The sequence below is a fragment of the Phyllobates terribilis genome, unplaced genomic scaffold, assembly GCF_046119375.1.
Source record: "Phyllobates terribilis strain yellow unplaced genomic scaffold, ASM4611937v1 Scaffold_4__5_contigs__length_816908805, whole genome shotgun sequence".
In the NCBI taxonomy this organism is placed as follows: domain Eukaryota; kingdom Metazoa; phylum Chordata; class Amphibia; order Anura; family Dendrobatidae; genus Phyllobates; species Phyllobates terribilis.
This window is the reverse complement of record NW_027362764.1, coordinates 522,269,422-522,289,387: the sequence shown is the minus strand read 5'-3', so window position 1 is coordinate 522,289,387 and position 19,966 is coordinate 522,269,422. Positions and strand designations below refer to the sequence as shown.

The following is a 19,966-nucleotide window of genomic DNA, read 5'->3' as shown; positions in this document are numbered from 1 at the left end:
AATGATAATCAGCATTACCACACCATTACAGCCATGTCATTACTTTACATTACAAAATTGTGCTGACCGGTTCTTTTTAAGCTGCATCGTGTGCCATCCTACTTATTGGAGGCATGATTACTGTGAAGTAAATCATATATTTGACCATAAGCTGATCTGCAGCTCCCAGGATCAACCACTAAACAGTGTATGGCGGCGGCGCTGTGGTGTTCTGCTCTGCACACAGCGTACAGCCCACGCTGGTAGCAGCAGATTGGTGGGGGTGCAAAGTGTTCGACCCACACCAATCTGATATTAATAACCTTTTGTAAGAACAGGTCACCGATAACCGATTGCTGGAAAACCCCTTTAAAACAGTGTGTGAAATCCAGAAATCTGTAGAAAATCAGTGTTTTCTCTTTTGTTTGTCAGTTTACGGGTGAACCTGGACATGGGGAAGGCTGCTTATGGCTGGTTGATTATGAGAGACGAGAATATACCTGGCACAGTGGTGAGAACCAGCACTATTCCAGAAGAGTTGGGACGTTTAGTCTATTTACTTACAGACAAAACAGGTAATTCATGTTCCCCCACCAGCCTGTTACAGGATATGCCCTTTCTGCTTTTAGATAATCATTTTAGGATGAAATATGATTAGGATGATTTCCCAGTGTTCAGCTTTATCTTATTCAACAAGCTACTGTATTACAAAGGCTGGAGAAAGAGAATCACCTGGTAAATGTGTAATATTTGATAACCTAGAAGGGCAAACATGAAGAAACATGCTGTATCAGGCTGTCAGCAATATTGCCGTACGTCCCAATTCATGTATATCAGTGTTAAATAACACATTTACACATTTCTTCTCTTTTAGCCTCATCAGCATGGAGGCTACATTTATCATCTATTATTCAGTTGTGGTAACCATTTCATGAATTTGAATTTACTTTGTCTCCAATATGTAACATGATTATGAAAGCTTGATATTTTTACGTTGTCCTTCATGCATCATCACAGTGGTCGGCCCCTCGTACTCGCACAACAATTCTTAGGCTGTTTGCCCACGATGCGTTTTTTAAGCTTTTCTGCAGCGGCAATTGCGCCGTGGAAACGCTTAAAAACCGCTTGATAGAAGGTCTGCCATGTTCCCAAATGATAATCCGCATGTGCTGTGCACATGCTGCGGAAATTTCCGCTGCAGATTATCATTGCAGAAGAATACACAGCACTACCATTAATTTTGCGTAATCGCTGACCCTGTCACATGACTAAATGATGTCATGGAAGATCCTTTTAGACCATCGCGAGCCGCCGGGGAGCCAGGACGCATCGCTAAGGAAACCGGGGGCCGTCGGAAGGTGAGTATAATGTTTATTTTTTACCCTTTTTTTTTTACTTTTTAACTATTAACTTGGTCACACTATATAAATCCATGCCGGTTGCATGGATTTATATAGTGTGAGCAAGTTGTCAAGCACTTTCCAAGTGATGCTAAAATCGCTTGGAAAAGCGCTTGATAATCCGCATGCGAAATCGCATGTGAAAACGCTTCACATCCGCATGTCCCTGGCAGAAAAACGCATGTACAATCCGCATGTACAATCCGCATGTACAATCCACATGCGTTTTTTCTGCCAGGGAGATGCAGAAACGCTCAGAAAGTTATAAATCTATTACTTAGGACCTTGTATAACTTTATCAATACTACTTAAATGGATCATTGATTATAGCCTGGACGGGTTGAGTCCAGTATATTTATGAGATCACTTCCCACGCCTTTCTCCTCCACCCCCGCCTCATAGGGCAGTGACCAGAGTCATCACCATCTCCTGTATACTCTTGTCATTGGTATCAATACTGGTAACAGAATCATCCTTAAAAACTTCATTCATTTTTAAGAGCCACGCCTCATCATGGGCCCTGAAGTCCATATTGACCTTAGAATCAACTGTGAATAACACCAAAAATACAATAAATAGCAATAGATTCATTAGGTGCATAGTTGCAAACGTCTACGATTATTTCGTTATGTCCAAAACATAATTATGGATGTAAATAGCCTCTCTAAAGATAACCTCATGCAATAAGAAATGAAAGAGTATTATGGCAAGTCTAAGCATAATTTTTATTAACTAGAAAATATACAAATGGAAAAAACGGATGACAGAGAACCATGTTCCCTAGTGACAACTGGTATCCAATAGTAGGAGAGCAGCAGTGCAAATATATACACTGCTCAAAAAAATAAAGGGAACACTTAAACAACACAATGTAACTCCAAGTCAATAACACTTCTGTGAAATCTACCTGTCCAGTTATGAAGCAACACTGATTGTGAATCAATTTCTCCTGCTGTTGTGAAAATGGAACAGACGGCAGATAGAAATGATAGACAATTAGCAAGATACCCCCTATAAAGGAGTGGTTCTACAGGTGGTGACCACAGACCATTTCTCTGTTCTCATCCTTTTTGGCTGTTGTTTTGGTCACTTTTTCATTTTGCCATTGCTCTCACCCCTAGAGGTACAGTAGCATGAGGCGGTGTCTACAGTACAACCCACAGAAGTTGCTCAGGTAGTACAGTTCATCCAGGATGGCACATCAGTGCGAGCTGTGGCAAGAAGGGTAGCTGTGTCTGTCAGCATGGAGCAGATACCAGGAGATCTGGAGGGAGCCATAGAAAGGCAACAACCCAGCAGCAGGACTGTTACCTCCTCCTTTGTTCAAGGAGGAACAGGAGGAGCACTTGCCAGAGCCCTGCAAAATGACCTCCAGCAGGCCACAAATGTGCATACGTCTGCACAAACGGTTAGAAACCGACTCCATGAGGGTGGTATGAGGGCCTGACTTCCACAAATGAGGGTTATGCTCACAGCCCAACACTGTACAGGATGCTTGGCATTTGCCACAGAACATCAGGATTTGCAAAGTCGCCTCTGGCGCCCTGTTCTCTTCACAGATGAAAGCAGGTTCACACTGAGCTCATGTGACAGACGTGACAGAGTCTGGAGACGCCATGGAGAGCGATCTGCTGCTTGCAACATCCTTCAGCATGACCGGTTTGGCAGTGGGTCAGTAATGGTGGTGGGTGGCATTTCTTTGGAGGGCCGCACAGCCCTCCATGTGCTCGCCAGAGGTAGCCTGACTGCCATTAGGTACCGAGATAAGATCCTCAGACCCCTTGTGAGACCATATACTGGTGCGGTTGGCCTTGGGTTCCGCCTAATGCAGGACAGTGCCAGACCTCATGTGGCTGGAGTGTGTCAGCAGTTCCTGCAAGATGAAGGCATTGAAGCTATGGACTGGCCAGACCTGAATCTGATTGAACACATCTGGGACATCATGTCTCGCTCCATCCACCAACGTCATGTTGCACCACAGACTGTCCAGGAGTTGGCGGATGCTTTAGTCCAGTCTGGGAGGAGATCCCACAGGACGCCATCCGCAGCCTCATCAGGGCATGCCCTGGCGTTGTAGGGAGGTCATACAGGCACGTTGAGGCCACACACAATACTGAGCCTCGTTTTGACTTGTTTTAAGGACATTACATCAAAGTTGGATCAGCCTGTAGTGTGTTTTTCCACTTTAATTTTGGGGGGGTGACTCCAAATCCAGGCCTCCATTGGTTAATATATTTCCATTGATGATTTTTGTGTGATTTTGTTGTCAGCACATTCAACTTTGTACAGAAGAAAGTATTTAATGAGAATATTTCATTCATTCAGATCTAGGATGTGTTATTTGAGTGTTCCCTTTATTTTTTTGAGCAGTGTAGTTTACATCCTACCAAAAAGGAAAAGGGGGAAAGAGAGCAACGCTCCAATATTACATGGCATTGGTAAAAAGTCATACTAGCCAAAACCACAATAAAGTATTAGACAGCTATGCTGAATATTGCACCCTTACCCATGGTAGGAGTAGACAGTCACCCATGGGGAACAGCAGCAACCCCAGAGCGCGTTTCGCATCCTGTATAGTGTCGCTTCCTCGGGGGGATATGAAAAAAATAGGACCTTCCAGTGATGATCTAACTGCCATGACCTGCTCTCACGTGATCTAATTGGACCAATAACAGTCGGGTATGTGAGCGTGTGCGCACCTGGCGGTGTGTGCTGACTGCACCGCCCACAGCCATCAAGGGGGCCACGCATGGCCAGGAGACTAGGATGGTTACCAAGACTCCCAGACATGCGCAGACACCCATAAGGATGCAGGGAACAGTGCAGGGGCGCAGGACAGCGGGGCGGGCACTTGCACACCCCACAAGCTGGTGTAGGATAGAATATAATATGCAAAAAGTCAATATATATGGTCACATTAGAAATATATCTGCAACCCAAAGCCATTAAACAACATACAAGACAACCTCATACAACCTCGTACAACCTAAGCAATAAATCTAATACATAACAAGTTTAAGAAGGATAATTATGATCTTTATTCTGCGGCTTCTAGCAGCATGATAAGTTAAATTCAGAATCAGAATGTTCGCTGATGTTGGATATTCATAATTGGTTAAAGACATAATGATGAAAAATAGAATTAAGATAATGTGCCAACTTTGAAAGGATTCTTTACATCTGCCACAATACTCCTTCATTTCTTATTGCATGATACTGCCCTAACAGTGTAGCATATTAAAATTACCTGGATGCAATTTACATGATCCTCAAACTATGGGCTGACTGGGTAAGAAACAGGTGTACAAGCAGAAGGATCTCTGAACGAAAGAGCTTACACCCAACAATTCTGACACTACTTCTGCTTAGCTGTTCTGGATCCTGTTCTGAATCCTGCTTGTCATCTACTGCTAGAAAGTACTAAGTTTGAGTGAATCAATTGTAAACTAACCAGACTATTTTAGAATTTCCCAAAATTTGCACATTTGGGCAAATCCAAAATTTGGGGAATTCAATTGGTCATTCGGCTGCCATTTTGCTTGGAAAGGGTTAAAAGTACCATTTTCACATGTCCCAGTCGCCGCAACCTTCTGTCAGTCCTTTTCTCACTCCCTAAGGCTATGGTCACACTGTCAGTATTTGGTCAATATTTTACCCCAGTATTTGTTCCTCATCTCATTTTGGCTTACAATTAGAGAAAAATTATAATAGAAACACATCACCACTTCTGCATTTTTTCGGCCACCCCTGGTTTTGGCTTACAAATACTTGTAATTTGATCGCCTACCAACCAGCAAGAATTCTGGCTCTCACAGACCTGTTCGTTTTTCTTTAAGAAGCCCTCCTACTCTGCATTCATTACCTGTATTAATTGCACCTTTTTGAACTCTTTACATGTATAAAAGACACCTGTCTGCACAATCAATCTGTTACGGATCCGGGTGGTGAAACTTCAGCGCTGCGGTGCAAGGAGGGACCAAAGGGGCGTGACTAAATACCTACTCGGCCTGACCAAAGTCGCACGGCGGCTCAATCGACTCCATGAACAGGGAGGGACCGAGCAGGGGGACCAGGTGCCACTCTGGAACCGACCTTGTATGAGAGCAGGTGACTCCCACGGGTCTGATGGCAGGAACTGACCGGTACAGCGGATGAGCATGGCAGGCAGGCAGACGGGTGGTCCGGGTAGACAAGCAGGCTGATTCGGCTGATAGCCAGACGGGTGCTCCGGGTAAGCCGCCTGGCGGGCACGGCAGGTAACAGGCAGGTGCTTCCAGGTAAGGAGGCGGCCAGAGACTGTAGACCGACTGTTGGGCTGGATAGTAGTCAGACTGGAAGACTGGACTGAAGAGCAGACTGTCGGGCTGGATAGTAATCAGACTGGCGGACTGGACTGAATAACAGACTGGCGGGCAGGACTGACTTGCAGAGGGACCTGAGGGCTGAAGCAACAGTAAGAATAACAGAGCAACAACCTTGCACGGTCACCTCCATATTGGAGAAGGTGCTTTAAATAGGGAAAGTCCTCCGGCCATTGGTCGGGGACTTTTTAGGATGGCGCGCGTGGCCCCTTTAAGAGGGAGGGAGTGCGCGCGCCCTAAGCCCATTGCCCGGAAGCTGCGTGCAGCAGCAGCAGGGAGGCCGGAAGATGCCGGACCAGGAGCGCGGCGGTAAGGGGGACGGCGTCTCTGCCTGGCAGGGGGCAGAGACGTCGATGCTACACAATCACACTCCAACCTCTCCACCATGGCCAACACCAAAGAGCTGTCTTAGGACTCCAGGGACAAAATTGTAGACCTGCACATGGCTAGGATGGGCTACAGGACAATAGGCAAGCAGCTTGGTGAGAAGCAACAACTGTTGGAACAATTATTAGAAAAGGGAAGAAACACAAGATGACTGTCAATCTTCCTCTCTCTGGGGCTCCATGCAAGTTCTCGCCTCGTGGAGTAAGGATGATTCTGAGAAAAGTAAGGAATCAGCCCAAAACTACATGGGAAGACCTGGTCAATGACTTGAAGAGATCTAGGACCACAATCTCAAACATTACCATTAGTAGTTTCAAACATTACCATCACAGTCTCAAACATTACCATTATCATTAGTAACACACTACACTGTCATGGATTAAAATTCTGCAGGGCACGCAAGGTCCCCCTGCTCACGTCAGCACATGTACAGGCCCATTTGAAGTTTGCCAATGACCATCTAGATGATCTAGAAGAGGCATGGGAGAACGTCATGTGGTCAGATGAGACCAAAATAAAACTTTTGGTATCAACTCCGCTCGCCATGTTTGGAAGAAGAAGGATGAGTACAACCCCAAGAACACCATCCCAACCGTGAGGCATGGTGGGGGAAGCATCATACTTTGAGGGTGCTTTTCTGCATAGGGGACAGGACTACTGCACCGTATTGAAGGGAGGATGGATGGGGTCATGTATCGCGAGATTTCTGCCATCATCCTCCTGCCCTCAGTAAGAGCATTGAAGATGGGTCGTGGCTAGGTCTTCCAGCATGACAATGACCCGAAACACACAGCCAGGACAACTAAGGAGTGGCTCCTTAAGAAACATTTCAAAGTCCTGGAGTGGCCTAGCCAGTCTCCAGACCTGAACCCAATACAAAATCTTTGTGGAGGGAGCTGAAACTCAATGTTGCCCATCGACGGCCCCAAAACCTGAAAGATCTGGAGAAGATCTGTATGGAGGAGAGAGCCAAAATCCCTGCTGCAGTGTGTGCAAACTTAGTCAAGAACTACAGGAAACGTCTGACCTCTGTAATTGCAAACAAAGGTTTCTGTACCAAATATTAAGTTCTATTTTTCTATTGTATCAAATACTTATTTCATGCAATAAAATGCAAATTAATTATGTAAAATCATTCAATGTGATTTTCTGGATTTTTTTTTAAAGATTCTGTGTCTCACAGTTGAAGTGTACCTACGATAAAAATTACAGACCTCTCCATTCTTTGTAGGTGGGAAAACTTGCAAAATCGGCAGTGTATCAAATACTTTTTTTCTCCACTGTATGTGCACATGTTGGCAGCCGATATTTCTGCACCAAAAAGGCATCTCTTGGTAGGAAAACCGCTGCTCAAAATATGTACATTTTTACATGTTTTTTTATGCATATTTTTCCCATTCATTTGAATGGTTGAAAAACACTGCAAAAACCCTGAAAGAATTGACATACTGCAGGTATGAAACTGCTTCAAATTTGCAAGAAAAAGATTAGCAGCGTGTGCATGAGATTTCAGAAAACTCTTTCATTGTGGTGGTGTTGTAACCTGCAGCTTTTTGGTGTAGCATTTTTGGTGCAGAAATTTCTGCTGCAAAGGCTATGTGCACACTCTTAAGTATTTTCTGCGCCAAAAAAGTGTTGCTTAGCAGTAAAAAATCTGTTTTTATTAATTTTTTTCCCCAGCCTTTAGTATCGGTGAAAAACGCTGAAAGAATTCACATGCTGCAGACTTGAAAATGCTAAAAATCTACAAGGAAAAAATAAGCACGATTTTAGACAGATTTGCTGGGACAGTAAAATGCTATGTTTTTTTTCGCTACACACGTGACATATGAACATACCCAAACACATAGGGTATGTTAAGACCCCATTACGTCTGTCCATCTCAGTCTATGCATTTATTGCGGAGTCTTCCTTACATTAGTGCCTGAACGGAGCAAAGTAAAGAACATACCGAACTTTTGTCTGTCGATGTTCAAGAAGATGAGATCCATATTTCTGATTTTGCACTTGCACACTTAGTTTCCCCTTCTGATTATTTCCTATTCCGCTCCTGGATGCATGATGCAAGAAGTGTCCTAATCCTCAGGCATGGTGACATGCCCATCCAGTCACCGTCAGGTGCGCTCATGAAAGACGTATGTCACCACCAAGTGTAATTTGTCCGCTGTCCTGGACATGCTTGGTGTGCAGTGGTGACGTGCTGATTATTGCTATCACCCTTGTGTTAGGTAACACAGATTGGTGCAGTCAAATGAATCGAAAATACAAAATAAAGAACTTTCTGAATTAATAGCAAAGAATGTCATGTTTGTGTAAAAGGAAACCAATCGTTAAAACAGCGTCTGGACTAAAAGTTCCCACTTTGGCAAAATGATTTAGAATTAGTTTTTGCTTCTGTGGAGCATTACACTTCTTCTGTAATTGCAAGGTAGCCCTTTGTATGATTGCAAATTGGGATTGTGCTTCATCAATAAGCTTTTTGACATGGAGCGTCCATCACATTGGTTGTCTCATTTGCCACTGCAGAAAGGAGAACGAAGTATCTCAATAATTGCATTATAGTTTCCTTATTGTAAGACAAGAAAGCAACATGGTATAATTAGGTTTGATTGGAGTGCATGTTTCCGGTAAGATCTGAAATTAATGATGTTGCTATAGTGACACATCTGTGGCCAGCAGTGCGTGAGACTTAAAGTAATTCTTTCGACAAGAGAAGACATCTGTTAACGACAAAGATGCGGAGCATATTGACACTGACCAGAAATTCTTGATGTTATGTGATAAATGAACAAATGATGCTGAAGCAGGAGGACAGATAATTTGTAGCTAATCTGCAGGGAAAACTTTAATCTTCTTACTGGTCGCTTTTGATAATGCCATTGTTTAAAGCACAATGCAGTCGGGAACTCATAAATTGTAGAATCTAACTCCAGATATATCCTATAGAAACTAACATGGGATCAAGATTAAACTATTTACTACTGTAAGACTAAAGGAAAGTCATATTTTACAAGTGATAAATGGAAACAAAACCTACAAAGAGATCCGAGGGAGCAGGAAAGGCACACTGGCTGCTTCATTCTCCGAGCCAGAGCCACAGGAGGATAGCTTTCTCCGAAACAAGCACAATGTCATTGCCTGGTCCAGGAGAGGACAAAATTAAGGGAGGGTAGTAGTAGAGTTTAACGAAAAAGTATGGAATGAAGACAGAACTTCTGATCATTTACCTTATTGTGTCCCACCGCCAATATTCTGCCTCTTAAAAAAAGAAAAAAAGTATATATTCTCTAGCTTCATTGTATCACTCACCAGCTTCATCTCTCATTTTGGCTAAAGCTCCGAAAACTGTCTAACTTCTTGTCTATGGAAAGAAAAATACCACACTGGAAAACCCCTTTAAGGTTCTGCAGTGTGTTACTTTTCATTCCATAGACTTTCTTTGCTACGCTACAGTGCTACACAAATATCATAGTATTGCTTGGTACATGAAGTTAATAGCATAGCCCAGAGGCAGTTGTTTTAGCCCCTTCCTATTGCGGACCGTTTTTATTTTTGCTCTCTTGTTTTTTTTCCTCACCTTCTTCCAACAGTCATATTTTTTTTCCCATCACCATAGCCATTTGAGAGTTTGTTTTAGAATGATCATGTTGTAGTCTTAGTGGGAATAACTTTACCCCAGTCTTCTGCAGTCCAATCCCTGTGCTTCCTGCAAAGTTATTTTCTCTGATGAAGCCCACTTAAGACTGTTTGAGATGTCTGGAAGAATGCTTGCCCGGAGAAAAATAGGTGGACGCTACCATGAGTCCTGTGTCATGCCAACAGCAAAGCTTCTTGAGGTGGGGTTACTTTTCATCCAGGGAGAGTGGACTCACTCACAGTTTTGCTGAAGAACACTGCCGTGATTATAGAATGGTATCTACACATCCTCCAAGAGTAACGATTAAGAAGCAATTTCATGATGAACAATGTTTTTTTCCAGCATGAAAGCGCGCCATATCACAAGGCAAAATTGATAATATTGATTAAGTAGCTCAGTGAACAAAATATTGAAATTCTGGTCCATCCCATTGAGAACCTGTGGTCAATACTCAAAAAAAACTTGTAGACAAAAGCACAAAAATTGTGATAAACGCCAACATTTAGGATGTGGATGGACTGGCATTTCTGGTGTAGAAGACGTCAGCAGATTGAATGAATTCAACTGGGAGGTGTTGCTATTCCCCAGATCCTTCCCTGCTCTATAGAGCTGATACAAAGTGGTGTGAAAATGCCAAAAGTTGCATGAATTTTGCTCAAGACCACGTTGCACAGAAGAAATTTTGCTACTTTTTGAAGCTTTTACACCAATTATGTGGCATAAAAGCTTTAATGAATCTGCCCCAATGTCTTTTCTTCTGTTGCAATGCCACAAAGTTTTTTATGGCAAAGCCGCTTCAGGAAAACTGTCGTAGACTTTTTCCTGATGCGGCTTCACTGGCGACGTTGTCATTTTTTTTTCCTGTAGGTTCGCTGTCGGCGTCCCTTTTTTTTTTTGTGTGCGTTCCTTTGTATTTTACTCTATAGTGTCAAACAGCTTCTTAAAATAGGCTTCCTGAAAAATGAATGTCACTTCTTTTAACTGCTTCACAATTTCCTACCTCTTAAGCAGGAACATGTACACTGCAATACCGTTTTAACATTGCTGTGCATTCTGTTCATTTTCTGCGCGGTGCTTTTCAGATTCTAGGTGTAATCTGCCTGAAAAAGATCACAAAACCTAATACAGTTTTCATGTGTGTGAGGGAGTCCAAGTCACTGTCAGTAATTGGTGAAAAGTCATAATGTCAACAAAGGAGAAAAAATGCTAAAAATTTGGTGATGTGATTTAGTAACCAGTCCTGACGTGGGACAATTTGAAGTGTGATGGAGTAGAAGAGCAGGATGATGTAGTCCTGTGTTCAGTTTGATTACTTTCTTGTAAACTGTAAGGTTTTATTTTTGTTGCTTATATAGCTGCAACATATTCCGCAGTGTTTTCCATGCATTTCCATCACTCACTGCATCGAAGCTTACAATCGAAGTTCCATATCATTGTCCTTGGAATGTTGGAAGAATCCAGAATGTCTGGAGGAAACCTACAAAAACACGCAAAGAACACACAACCTGCATGTAGATGTTATCGTTGGTCAGATTCGATTGGTCGGTCAGTTTTTTTCTTTTTTACCTGACACTTCCTACATGTTTGTTACAGAATTTACAAATCCTCATTCATTCTCAGCCAATCACTCAACGTTATCTTGCTTGCAAAGTTTAGCATATCAAAATGAAAGGAGAAAACGTGATTTACAAGTGTCCAGTTCCTCCGTGCCGTAACGCTTCTGTCCTGATCAGTCGTCGTTCCATAGCAGAGCAGTTTGAGTTGGAAAAATGCACACACACTTCATCGTAGAAGACCATTTCTGCTATCATGTACCTGGATTTGTCTCTGATCTCATTTGTAGATACGTTTGCAGAAAAGCCTTATTTCCAAGGATTAACCTTCAACCAGCAGTAATCTCACTTCAGAGAATAAGAGATTTGTAAAGTCTACGATACTTGTCATGAACAAGCCATGATTTTTACCACCTTCAATTTGTGAATATTGTTATTTTGCTGTTTGCTGTATATTAAAACTTCATTTTCTAACAGCATTTTGCCAACCAGATCAAAGTATATTGAAGAAAAAAAAGTCCTGCATTTGTTATAATGTTCAACAGGTGATATCAAATGTGAATACATGAAAACAAGAAATTGATGTTATAGTAAGAGAAATCCTTTGTATGGTCAAAAAATAAACCCAATACATTTGTCACTAAGCTGGTTATTATTTCTCGGTATTGAAATATATCTGTGCTTTTATCTTTTCAATCGGCTCCTACAGTTAACCCCTTCACCCCCAGGCGATTTTTCCTGTTTTCACTTTAGTTTTTTCCTCCCTTTCTTCCAAAAGCCATAACTTTTTTTTATTTTTCCGGCCACATACCCATACGAGGTCTTGTTTTTTTGTGCGAAGAGTTGTAGTTTTGAATGACACCATTCATTTTATCGTGTGATACACTAGAAAGCGGGAGGAAAATTCCAGGTGCTTTGAAATTGCAAAAAAAGTGCAATTCCACAATTGCTTTTTGTTTTGTTTTTTTATTTACCATGTACACTAAAGATAAAACGGACCATGTAATATGATTATACAGGTCATTGCAAGTACGCAGATACCAAACATGTACAGCTGTTGCTTTTTTTTTTATTTAAGTGGTGGGGAAAAAAAACAGAATTTTTTAAGAATAAACATTTTTGCTTTTGTTGCCATTTTCCGAAAGCTGTAACGTTTTCATTTTTAAGGATCTTATGCTTGGTGCTGGCTTATTTTTTTGGGTTCCTGAGCTGACGTTTTTATTAATACTATTTTGGGGTAAATTTGATGTTTGATCACCTCTGGTGATGAGCGAGCGTGCTCGTTGAACCCTTCCACCAAGCACTCTCTGGTGCTTTCTGAGTATCTTCAGCATGCTCATATATTATGTTGGAGTCCCTGCTTCTGCATGATTTATGGCTGTTACACAGCCTGAACACATGTGAGGATTCCTTAACAAACAGGCGATCCCTGCATGTGTTGAAACAGTCTAATAGCCATAAATCATGCAGACGCAGGGACACGAACATAATATACGAGCACGCCGAAGATACTTGGTAAGCGCCCGAGTGTGCTCGGTGAAAGGGTTAAACAGGCACGCTCCCTCATCACTAATCTCCTCTTATTTCATTTTATGGCAATGTTGTGGTGGCCACAAAACCGGAATCCTGGCATTTTGATTTTATTTTTTCGTTACGCCATTTATAGATCAGATTAATTTGTTTTATATTTTGATAGGTTGGACTTTTACAAACGCAGTGATACCACGTGTGTGTGTTTTTTTGTTTTTATTCAATGGGGCAAAAGGGAAGTTATTTGAACTTTTGTCTTTTTTTTTAATCTTTTTCATATTTTAAAAAACTTATTTTTTTTCTTTTCCACTTTTTACTGTATTTGATAGTCCCCCTAGGGGACTTGAAGCTGCGATCGTCTGATTGCTTTTACTATACATAGCCATGTGTAGTGAAAATCACAATCTTCTATGAACGCCACCCACGAGCCGGCTTTCGGGCAGGAGGATCGTAATGACCGGTACCCCCACTATCATAACAACCCATCAGCGCCCCATGATCACGTCACAGGCGTGCCGATGGGCACGTGGAATGACACGCTCACTGCTGGTGGATATTAAGTGCTGCTGTCAGAGATTGACTGCAGCATTTAACAGGTTAATAGGCCCATATCTCTTGAACTTTATTGAGGATTTAAAAAAAAATGAAAGTGAAATTAATTTTCAGAGGACAGTCCTGAAGTTGGCATGCCTAACTGCATATGCAAAAAACATATGCAAAAAAATAAAGCACCTTGTATGCAATGTTTGTTTTACTAGTCTTTAAATTAGCATCTAAGAACCAAAATAAGCAAGAAAAACCTATATAGGCTGTAAATCGCTGTATGTGAATCCAACACAATATACAGTAGATATTTTATGTATTGGAAAAATGCAGTTTTCTTTCTGCCCCAGTGCATGCTGCATTTTTACCTTCTCATGACTTAAAATGTTCGTTATGTTGGGTGAGAAGTCAAGAAAAGAAATGTACTGCTGTCCCAATGTTGTATTCCCATGTAACGTAAATGCTGCATTTTTTTTTGTGCTCCTTTAAAGTGCAGTAAATCAACTGCACGTAACTGTCCAAGCAAAGCGGATGTGACTTCAAGAACTCATTCCCACTGTGCGTCTACAGATGCTGTTGAACTGTGCGATTTTTTTTCTACATAGGTTTTTATGGGGAGCATGTAATAAAATGCAGTTGTGTTTTAAGTACAGAATCAAAGCTAAAAAAAAATGCATTAGAAAATAATGCTTCAAATCAGCACAAAAAAACCTCACCAAACAAAGGGGAAACTGTATAAAAAATATCTGCAATAATCAGAAAAGATTGTTCTTACGTACTATGGTGCAGATAACGTAGATAAGAAGGACAGTGACAATCGCAGCATTTACACTATAGAGCCTAAGTGATTCCTTCGTTAAAGCACAGGGACAGCCAAACCAGTTCTTAAAAGGAACCTGTCACCTGATTAATGCTGCCCAAAACACAGGCAGCATGAACTGGAGGCAGGCTGCATGATTGCAGACTGGTATGTTTTTCTCTGAAATTCGGGAGGTTTTCAGAGTAATCAGAGAAAATACAGTTAGAAGATCCAAAGCATAGCCAGCAGCTAGACTAGTCCAGCGCCAACGCTGGCCGGCTTTTCCCAGTGCTACTAGAGGTGATTGACAAGTCTCTGCCTTGTGTGTACATAGGGAGGGACCTGTCCGTCATCTGCAGCAGCACTGGGAAGAGACGTCTGAGGGCTCAGCCAGACTTGTCTCCAGCTATACTTGGATCTTCTAACTTTCTCTGGCATGCCGGAGCGTTTCACAGAAGAACATACCTGGCTGCTGTAGTGCAGATTCATGCTGCACATGGTTTAGGCAACGTGAATCAGATGACAGGTTCCCTTTAACCTAGGACAGTGCTGGCGAACCTATGGCACGCGTGCCAGAGGGGGCACGGTCGCCATGGCCGCAGCACTAGCGCTACTGGATCAGTCCCGGCGGGTGAGAACTCTGATCCCGCCGAGTGCCTACGCCAGCCCCACCACTTCAGCTAGATGTGCGTTCTCAGACGCACATCTAGCTGAAGTTTATTGCAGTGCACGAACTTGCCAGGCCTGTGCGCCGCAATACACGTTGCTGGCCAATCAGAGGCCGGCAGCTGACGTCAGCCTACTGGGCGCATGGCAGTGATGTCATGCGCCCCCATCGCTAGGACGCTGGAGTCAGCTGCTGGCTACAGGAGAGGACGCCGCGCGGGAGAAGAAGGAAGGTGAGTAGGAGTGTTTATCATGTTTTTTTTTTTTTATATATGCGATGAACAGCGGCGCAAGCAGGCTGGGGGGAGCATATATACATGGACTGGGGGAAGGAGCATATATACATGGACTGGGGGGGAGCGAGCATATATACATGGACTGGGGGGGAGCGAGCATATATACATGGACTGGGGAGCGAGCATATATACATGGACTGGGGAGGGCAGAATATATACAAGGATGGGGGGAGGGCAGAATATATACAAGGATGGGGGGAGGGCCGCATATATACAAGGATAGGGGGAGGGCAGCGTACATACAAGGATGGGGGAAGGGCAGCGTACATACAAGGATGGGGGGAGGGCAGCATACATACAAGGATGGGGGGAGGGCAGCATACATACAAGGATGGGGGAGGGCAGCATACATACAAGGATGGAGGAAGGGAAGCATGTATACAAGGATGGGGAAGGGAAGCATGTATACAAGTATGGGGGAGGGCAGCATATATACATGGATTGGGGCAGCTTATATACAAGGATGGGGGAGGGCAGCATATATACAAGGATGGGGGCAGCATATATACAAGGATGGGGGAGGGCAGCATATATACAAGGATGGGGGCAGGGCAGTATACAGTACTCATTTAAAGATTTTTCTGTATTTTCATGACTATGAAAATTGTACATTCACACTGAACGCATCAAAACTATGAATTAACACATGTGGAATTATATGCTTAACAAAAATGTGTGAAACAACTGGAAGTATGTCTTATATTCTAGGTTCTTCAAAGTAGCCACCTTTTGCTTTGATGACTGCTTTACACACTCTTGGCATTTTCTTGATGAGCTTCAAGAGGTAGTTACCGGAAATGGTCTTCCAACAATCTTGAAGGAGTTCCCAGATATGCTTAGCACTTGTTGGCCCTTTTGCCTTCACTCTCTTTCCAGCTCTCCCCAAACCATCTCGATTGGGTTCAGGTCTGGTGACTGTGGAGGCCAGGTCATCTGGAGTAGCACCCCATCACTCTCCTTCTTGGTCAAATAGCCCTTACACAGCCTGGAGGTGTGTTTGGGGTCATTGTCCTGTTGAAAAATAAATGATGGTCCAACTAAACGCAAACCGGATAGAATAGCATGACGCTGCAAGATGCTGTGGTAGCCATGCTGGTTCAGTATGCCTTCAATTTTGAATTAATCCCCAACAGTGTCTCCAGCAAAGCACCCCCACACCATCACACTTCCTCCTCCATGCTTCACGGTCGGAGCCAGGCATGTAGTGTCCATCTGTTCACCTTTTCTGCGTCGCACAAAGACACGGTGGTTGGAACCAAAGATCTTAAATTTGGACTCCTCAGACCAAAGCACAGATTTCCACTGGTCTAATGTCCATTCCTTGTGTTCTTTAGCCCAAACAAGTCTCTTCTGCTTGTTGCCTGTCCTTAGCAGTGGTTTCCTAGCAGCTATTTTACCATGAAGGCCTGCTGCACAAAGTCTCCTCTTAACAGTTGTTATAGAGATGTGTCTGCTGCTAGAACTCTGTGTGGCATTGACCTGGTCTCTAATCTGAGCTGCTGTTAACCTGAGATTTCTGAGGCTGGTGACTCGGATAAACTTATCCTCAGAAGCAGAGGTGACGCTTGGTCTTCCTTTCCTGGGGCGGTTCTCATGTGAGCCAGTTTCTTTGTAGCGCTTGATGGTTTTTGCAACTGCACTTGGGGACACTTTCAAAGTTTTCCCAATTTTTCACACTGACTGACCTTCATTTCTTAAAGTAATGATGGCCACTCGTTTTTCTTTACTTAGCTGCTTTTTTCTTGCCATAATACAAATTCTAACATTCTATTCAGTAGGACTATCAGCTGTGTATCCACCTGACTTCTGCACAACACAACTGATGGTCCCAACCCCATTTATAAGGCAAGAAATCCCACGTATTAACCCTGACAGGGCACACCTGTGAAGTGAAAACCATTTCCGGTGACCACCTCTTGCAGCTCATCAAGAGAATGCCAAGAGTGTGCAAAGCAGTCATCAAAGTAAAAGGTGGCTACTTTGAAGAACCTAGAATATAAGACATATTTTCAGTTGTTTCACACTTTTTTGTTAAGTATATAATTCCACATGTGTTAATTCATAGTTATGATGCATTCAGTGTGAATGTACAATTTTCAAAGTCATGAAAATACAGAAAAATCTTTAAATGAGATGGTGTGTCCAAACTTTTGGTCTGTACTGTACATGGATGGGGGAAGGCAGCATACATGCAAGGATGGGGGGAGGGCAACATATATACAAGGATGGGGGGAGGGAAGCATATATACAAGGATGGGGGAGGGCAGCATATATACAAGGATGGTTGAGGGCAGCACATATACAAGGATGAGAGGAGGGCAGCATATATACATGGATTGGGGGAGGGCAGCATATATACAAGGATTGGGGGGGCAGCATATAAACATGGATTGGGGGAGCATATATACAAGGATGGCGGTGAGCATATTCTTTATTTCTGCAGTCTCATACCCCTGCTACCGTCTGTGGCTGCTCTATGCTGCCATCGCCTGCTCTTTGTATCGGTTGTTTTTTCTAAACTAAATCCTCAATATTTAGGTTAAATTGCCGTGTTGGCACTTGGCGATAAATAAGTGGGTTTTCGATTGCAGTTTTGGCACTCGGTCTGTAAAAGGTTCGCCATCACTGACCTAGGAAATGACAGCCTAAGGTTAGGTTCACACAGCAACTTTTTTCTCACTTGTCTTCCGTGTGCAATCTATATACAATCCATTTTTATAGCGGCAGCTGTTAATCATTTACAGGTCCATTTACAGTTGCCCATGTTACAGAATTACAATGCGGATGCTCTACTGTGGCTCCATATGGCAGCAGATTAGACTTTAATGGGTGAGTCTCATCCGATTTATGGAAGAAGCAGTGCATGCTGCAGTTTTTATCACACAAAGATTCAGTTTGTGAAAAAAATTGCTCATCTGCACTGCTCCAATGAATAACATTGTTCTGGGTGCTGTCTGTGTTTTTTCACGGACAGCAGCTGGACCAAAAATGTGATCGTGTGAACGAGCCCTTGGCAGATTTCTGGACGGATATGTTCGGAGAAAAGTCGATGTAGGTGACAGTGCTATTTAACCTGTATTTTTAAGTTTTAATTGAAAGTTTAATTTTTGCTGTTTTTTTTCTTCTTAATATCTACTGCACTGCAAATTAATAAAACAAATTGATGTAAAATCATGATTTGACTGTTAAAACACATATCTTTCAGGAACACTTACTCAAAATGAAATGGTTTTCAAGCGTCTTCACCTGGGCACTGTGTCCTATGGTACAGATACAATGGATGAAATCCAGAGCCATGTAGCAAGCTCCTATTCACTGGTAAGTCAGGGTTTCTGGGGACTCTAGATAAATTACTATCTAAGACCTCATTCACATGTACTTGTTTAAGCACGAATGTGAAAAAATCCTACTGGTGTCATCCGTGTATTCATTTTTACCATCAGTATATCATCGGTGTCAGTTTTTACCATCAGGGTGTCATCTGTGTTCGTTTTTACCATCAGTGTGTCATCTGTGTCTCCCTTTTTACCATCAGTGTGTCATCTGTGTCTCCCTTTTTCCCATCAGTGTGTCATGTGTGTGTCCGTTTTTACAATCAGTGTGTCATCAGTGTCTCCCTTTTTACCATCAGTGTATCATCTGTGTGTCCGTTTTTACAATCAGTGTGTCATTAGTGTCTCCCTTTTTACCATCAGTGTGTCATCTGTGTGTCCATTTTTACAATCAGTGTGTCATCTGTGTCTCCCTTTTTACCATCAGTGTATCATCTGTGTGTCCGTTTTTACAATAAGTGTGTCATTAGTGTGTCCCTTTTTACCATCAGTGTGTCATTAGTGTCTCCCTTTTTACCATCAGTATGTCATCTGTGTGTCAGTTTTTACAATCAGTGTGTCATCAGTGTCTCCCTTTTTACCATCAGTGTGTCATCTGTGTGTCCATTTTTACAATCAGTGTGTCATCTGTGTCTCCCTTTTTACCATCAGTGTATCATCTGTGTGTCCGTTTTTACAATAAGTGTGTCATTAGTGTGTCCCTTTTTACCATCAGTGTGTCATTAGTGTCTCCCTTTTTACCATCAGTATGTCATCTGTGTGTCAGTTTTTACCATCAGTGTGTCTTCATTGTGTCAGTTTTTACCATCAGTGTGTCATCTGTGTCTGTTTTTACCATCGGTGTGTCATCTGTGTCCGTTTTTACCATCAGTGTGTCATCTGTCTCCCTTTTTACCATCAGTGTGTCCCTTTTTACCATTAGTGTGTCATCAGTGTCTCCCTTTTTACCATCAGTGTGTCATCAGTGTCTTCCTTTTTACCATCAGTGTGTCATCAGTGTCTCCCTTTTTACCATTAGTGTGTCATCAGTGTCTCCCTTTTTACCATCAGTGTGTCATCAGTGTCTCCCTTTTTACCATCAGTGTGTCATCAGTGTCTCCCTTTTTACCATCAGTGTGTTATCAGTGCCTCCCTTTTTACCATCAGTGTGCCATCAGTGTGTCTTCAGTTTGTCAGTTTTTACCATCAGTTTGTCATCTGTGTGTCCGTTTTTACGATCTGTGTGTCATCTGTGTCTGTTTTTACAATCAGTGTGTCATCTGTGTCTGTTTTTAACATCGGTGTGTCATCTGTGTCCGTTTTTACCATCAGTGTGTCATCAGTGTGTCCCTTTTTACCATCAGTGTGTCATCAGTGCCTCCCTTTTTACCATTCATCAGTGTGTCCCTTTTTACCATCAGTGTGTCATCAGTGTCTCCCTTTTTACCATCAGTGTGTCATCAGTGTCTCCCTTTATACCATCAGTGTGTCATCAGTGTCTCCC

General features: G+C 42.6%; 1 protein-coding gene across 3 annotated transcripts in view; it reads left to right on the top strand.

Annotated features, from left to right (window-relative positions):
- Positions 1 to 19,966, top strand: part of ATP9B (ATPase phospholipid transporting 9B (putative)) — a 383,456-nt gene that overhangs the window by 253,315 nt on the left and 110,175 nt on the right. For all 3 annotated transcript variants that reach the window (XM_073678911.1, XM_073678910.1, XM_073678909.1), the window contains exons 13-14: positions 412 to 554; positions 18,357 to 18,469. In XM_073678911.1, coding sequence (XP_073535012.1) covers positions 412 to 554; positions 18,357 to 18,469 — 256 coding nt within the window. The remainder of the gene's footprint in view (positions 1 to 411; positions 555 to 18,356; positions 18,470 to 19,966) is intronic.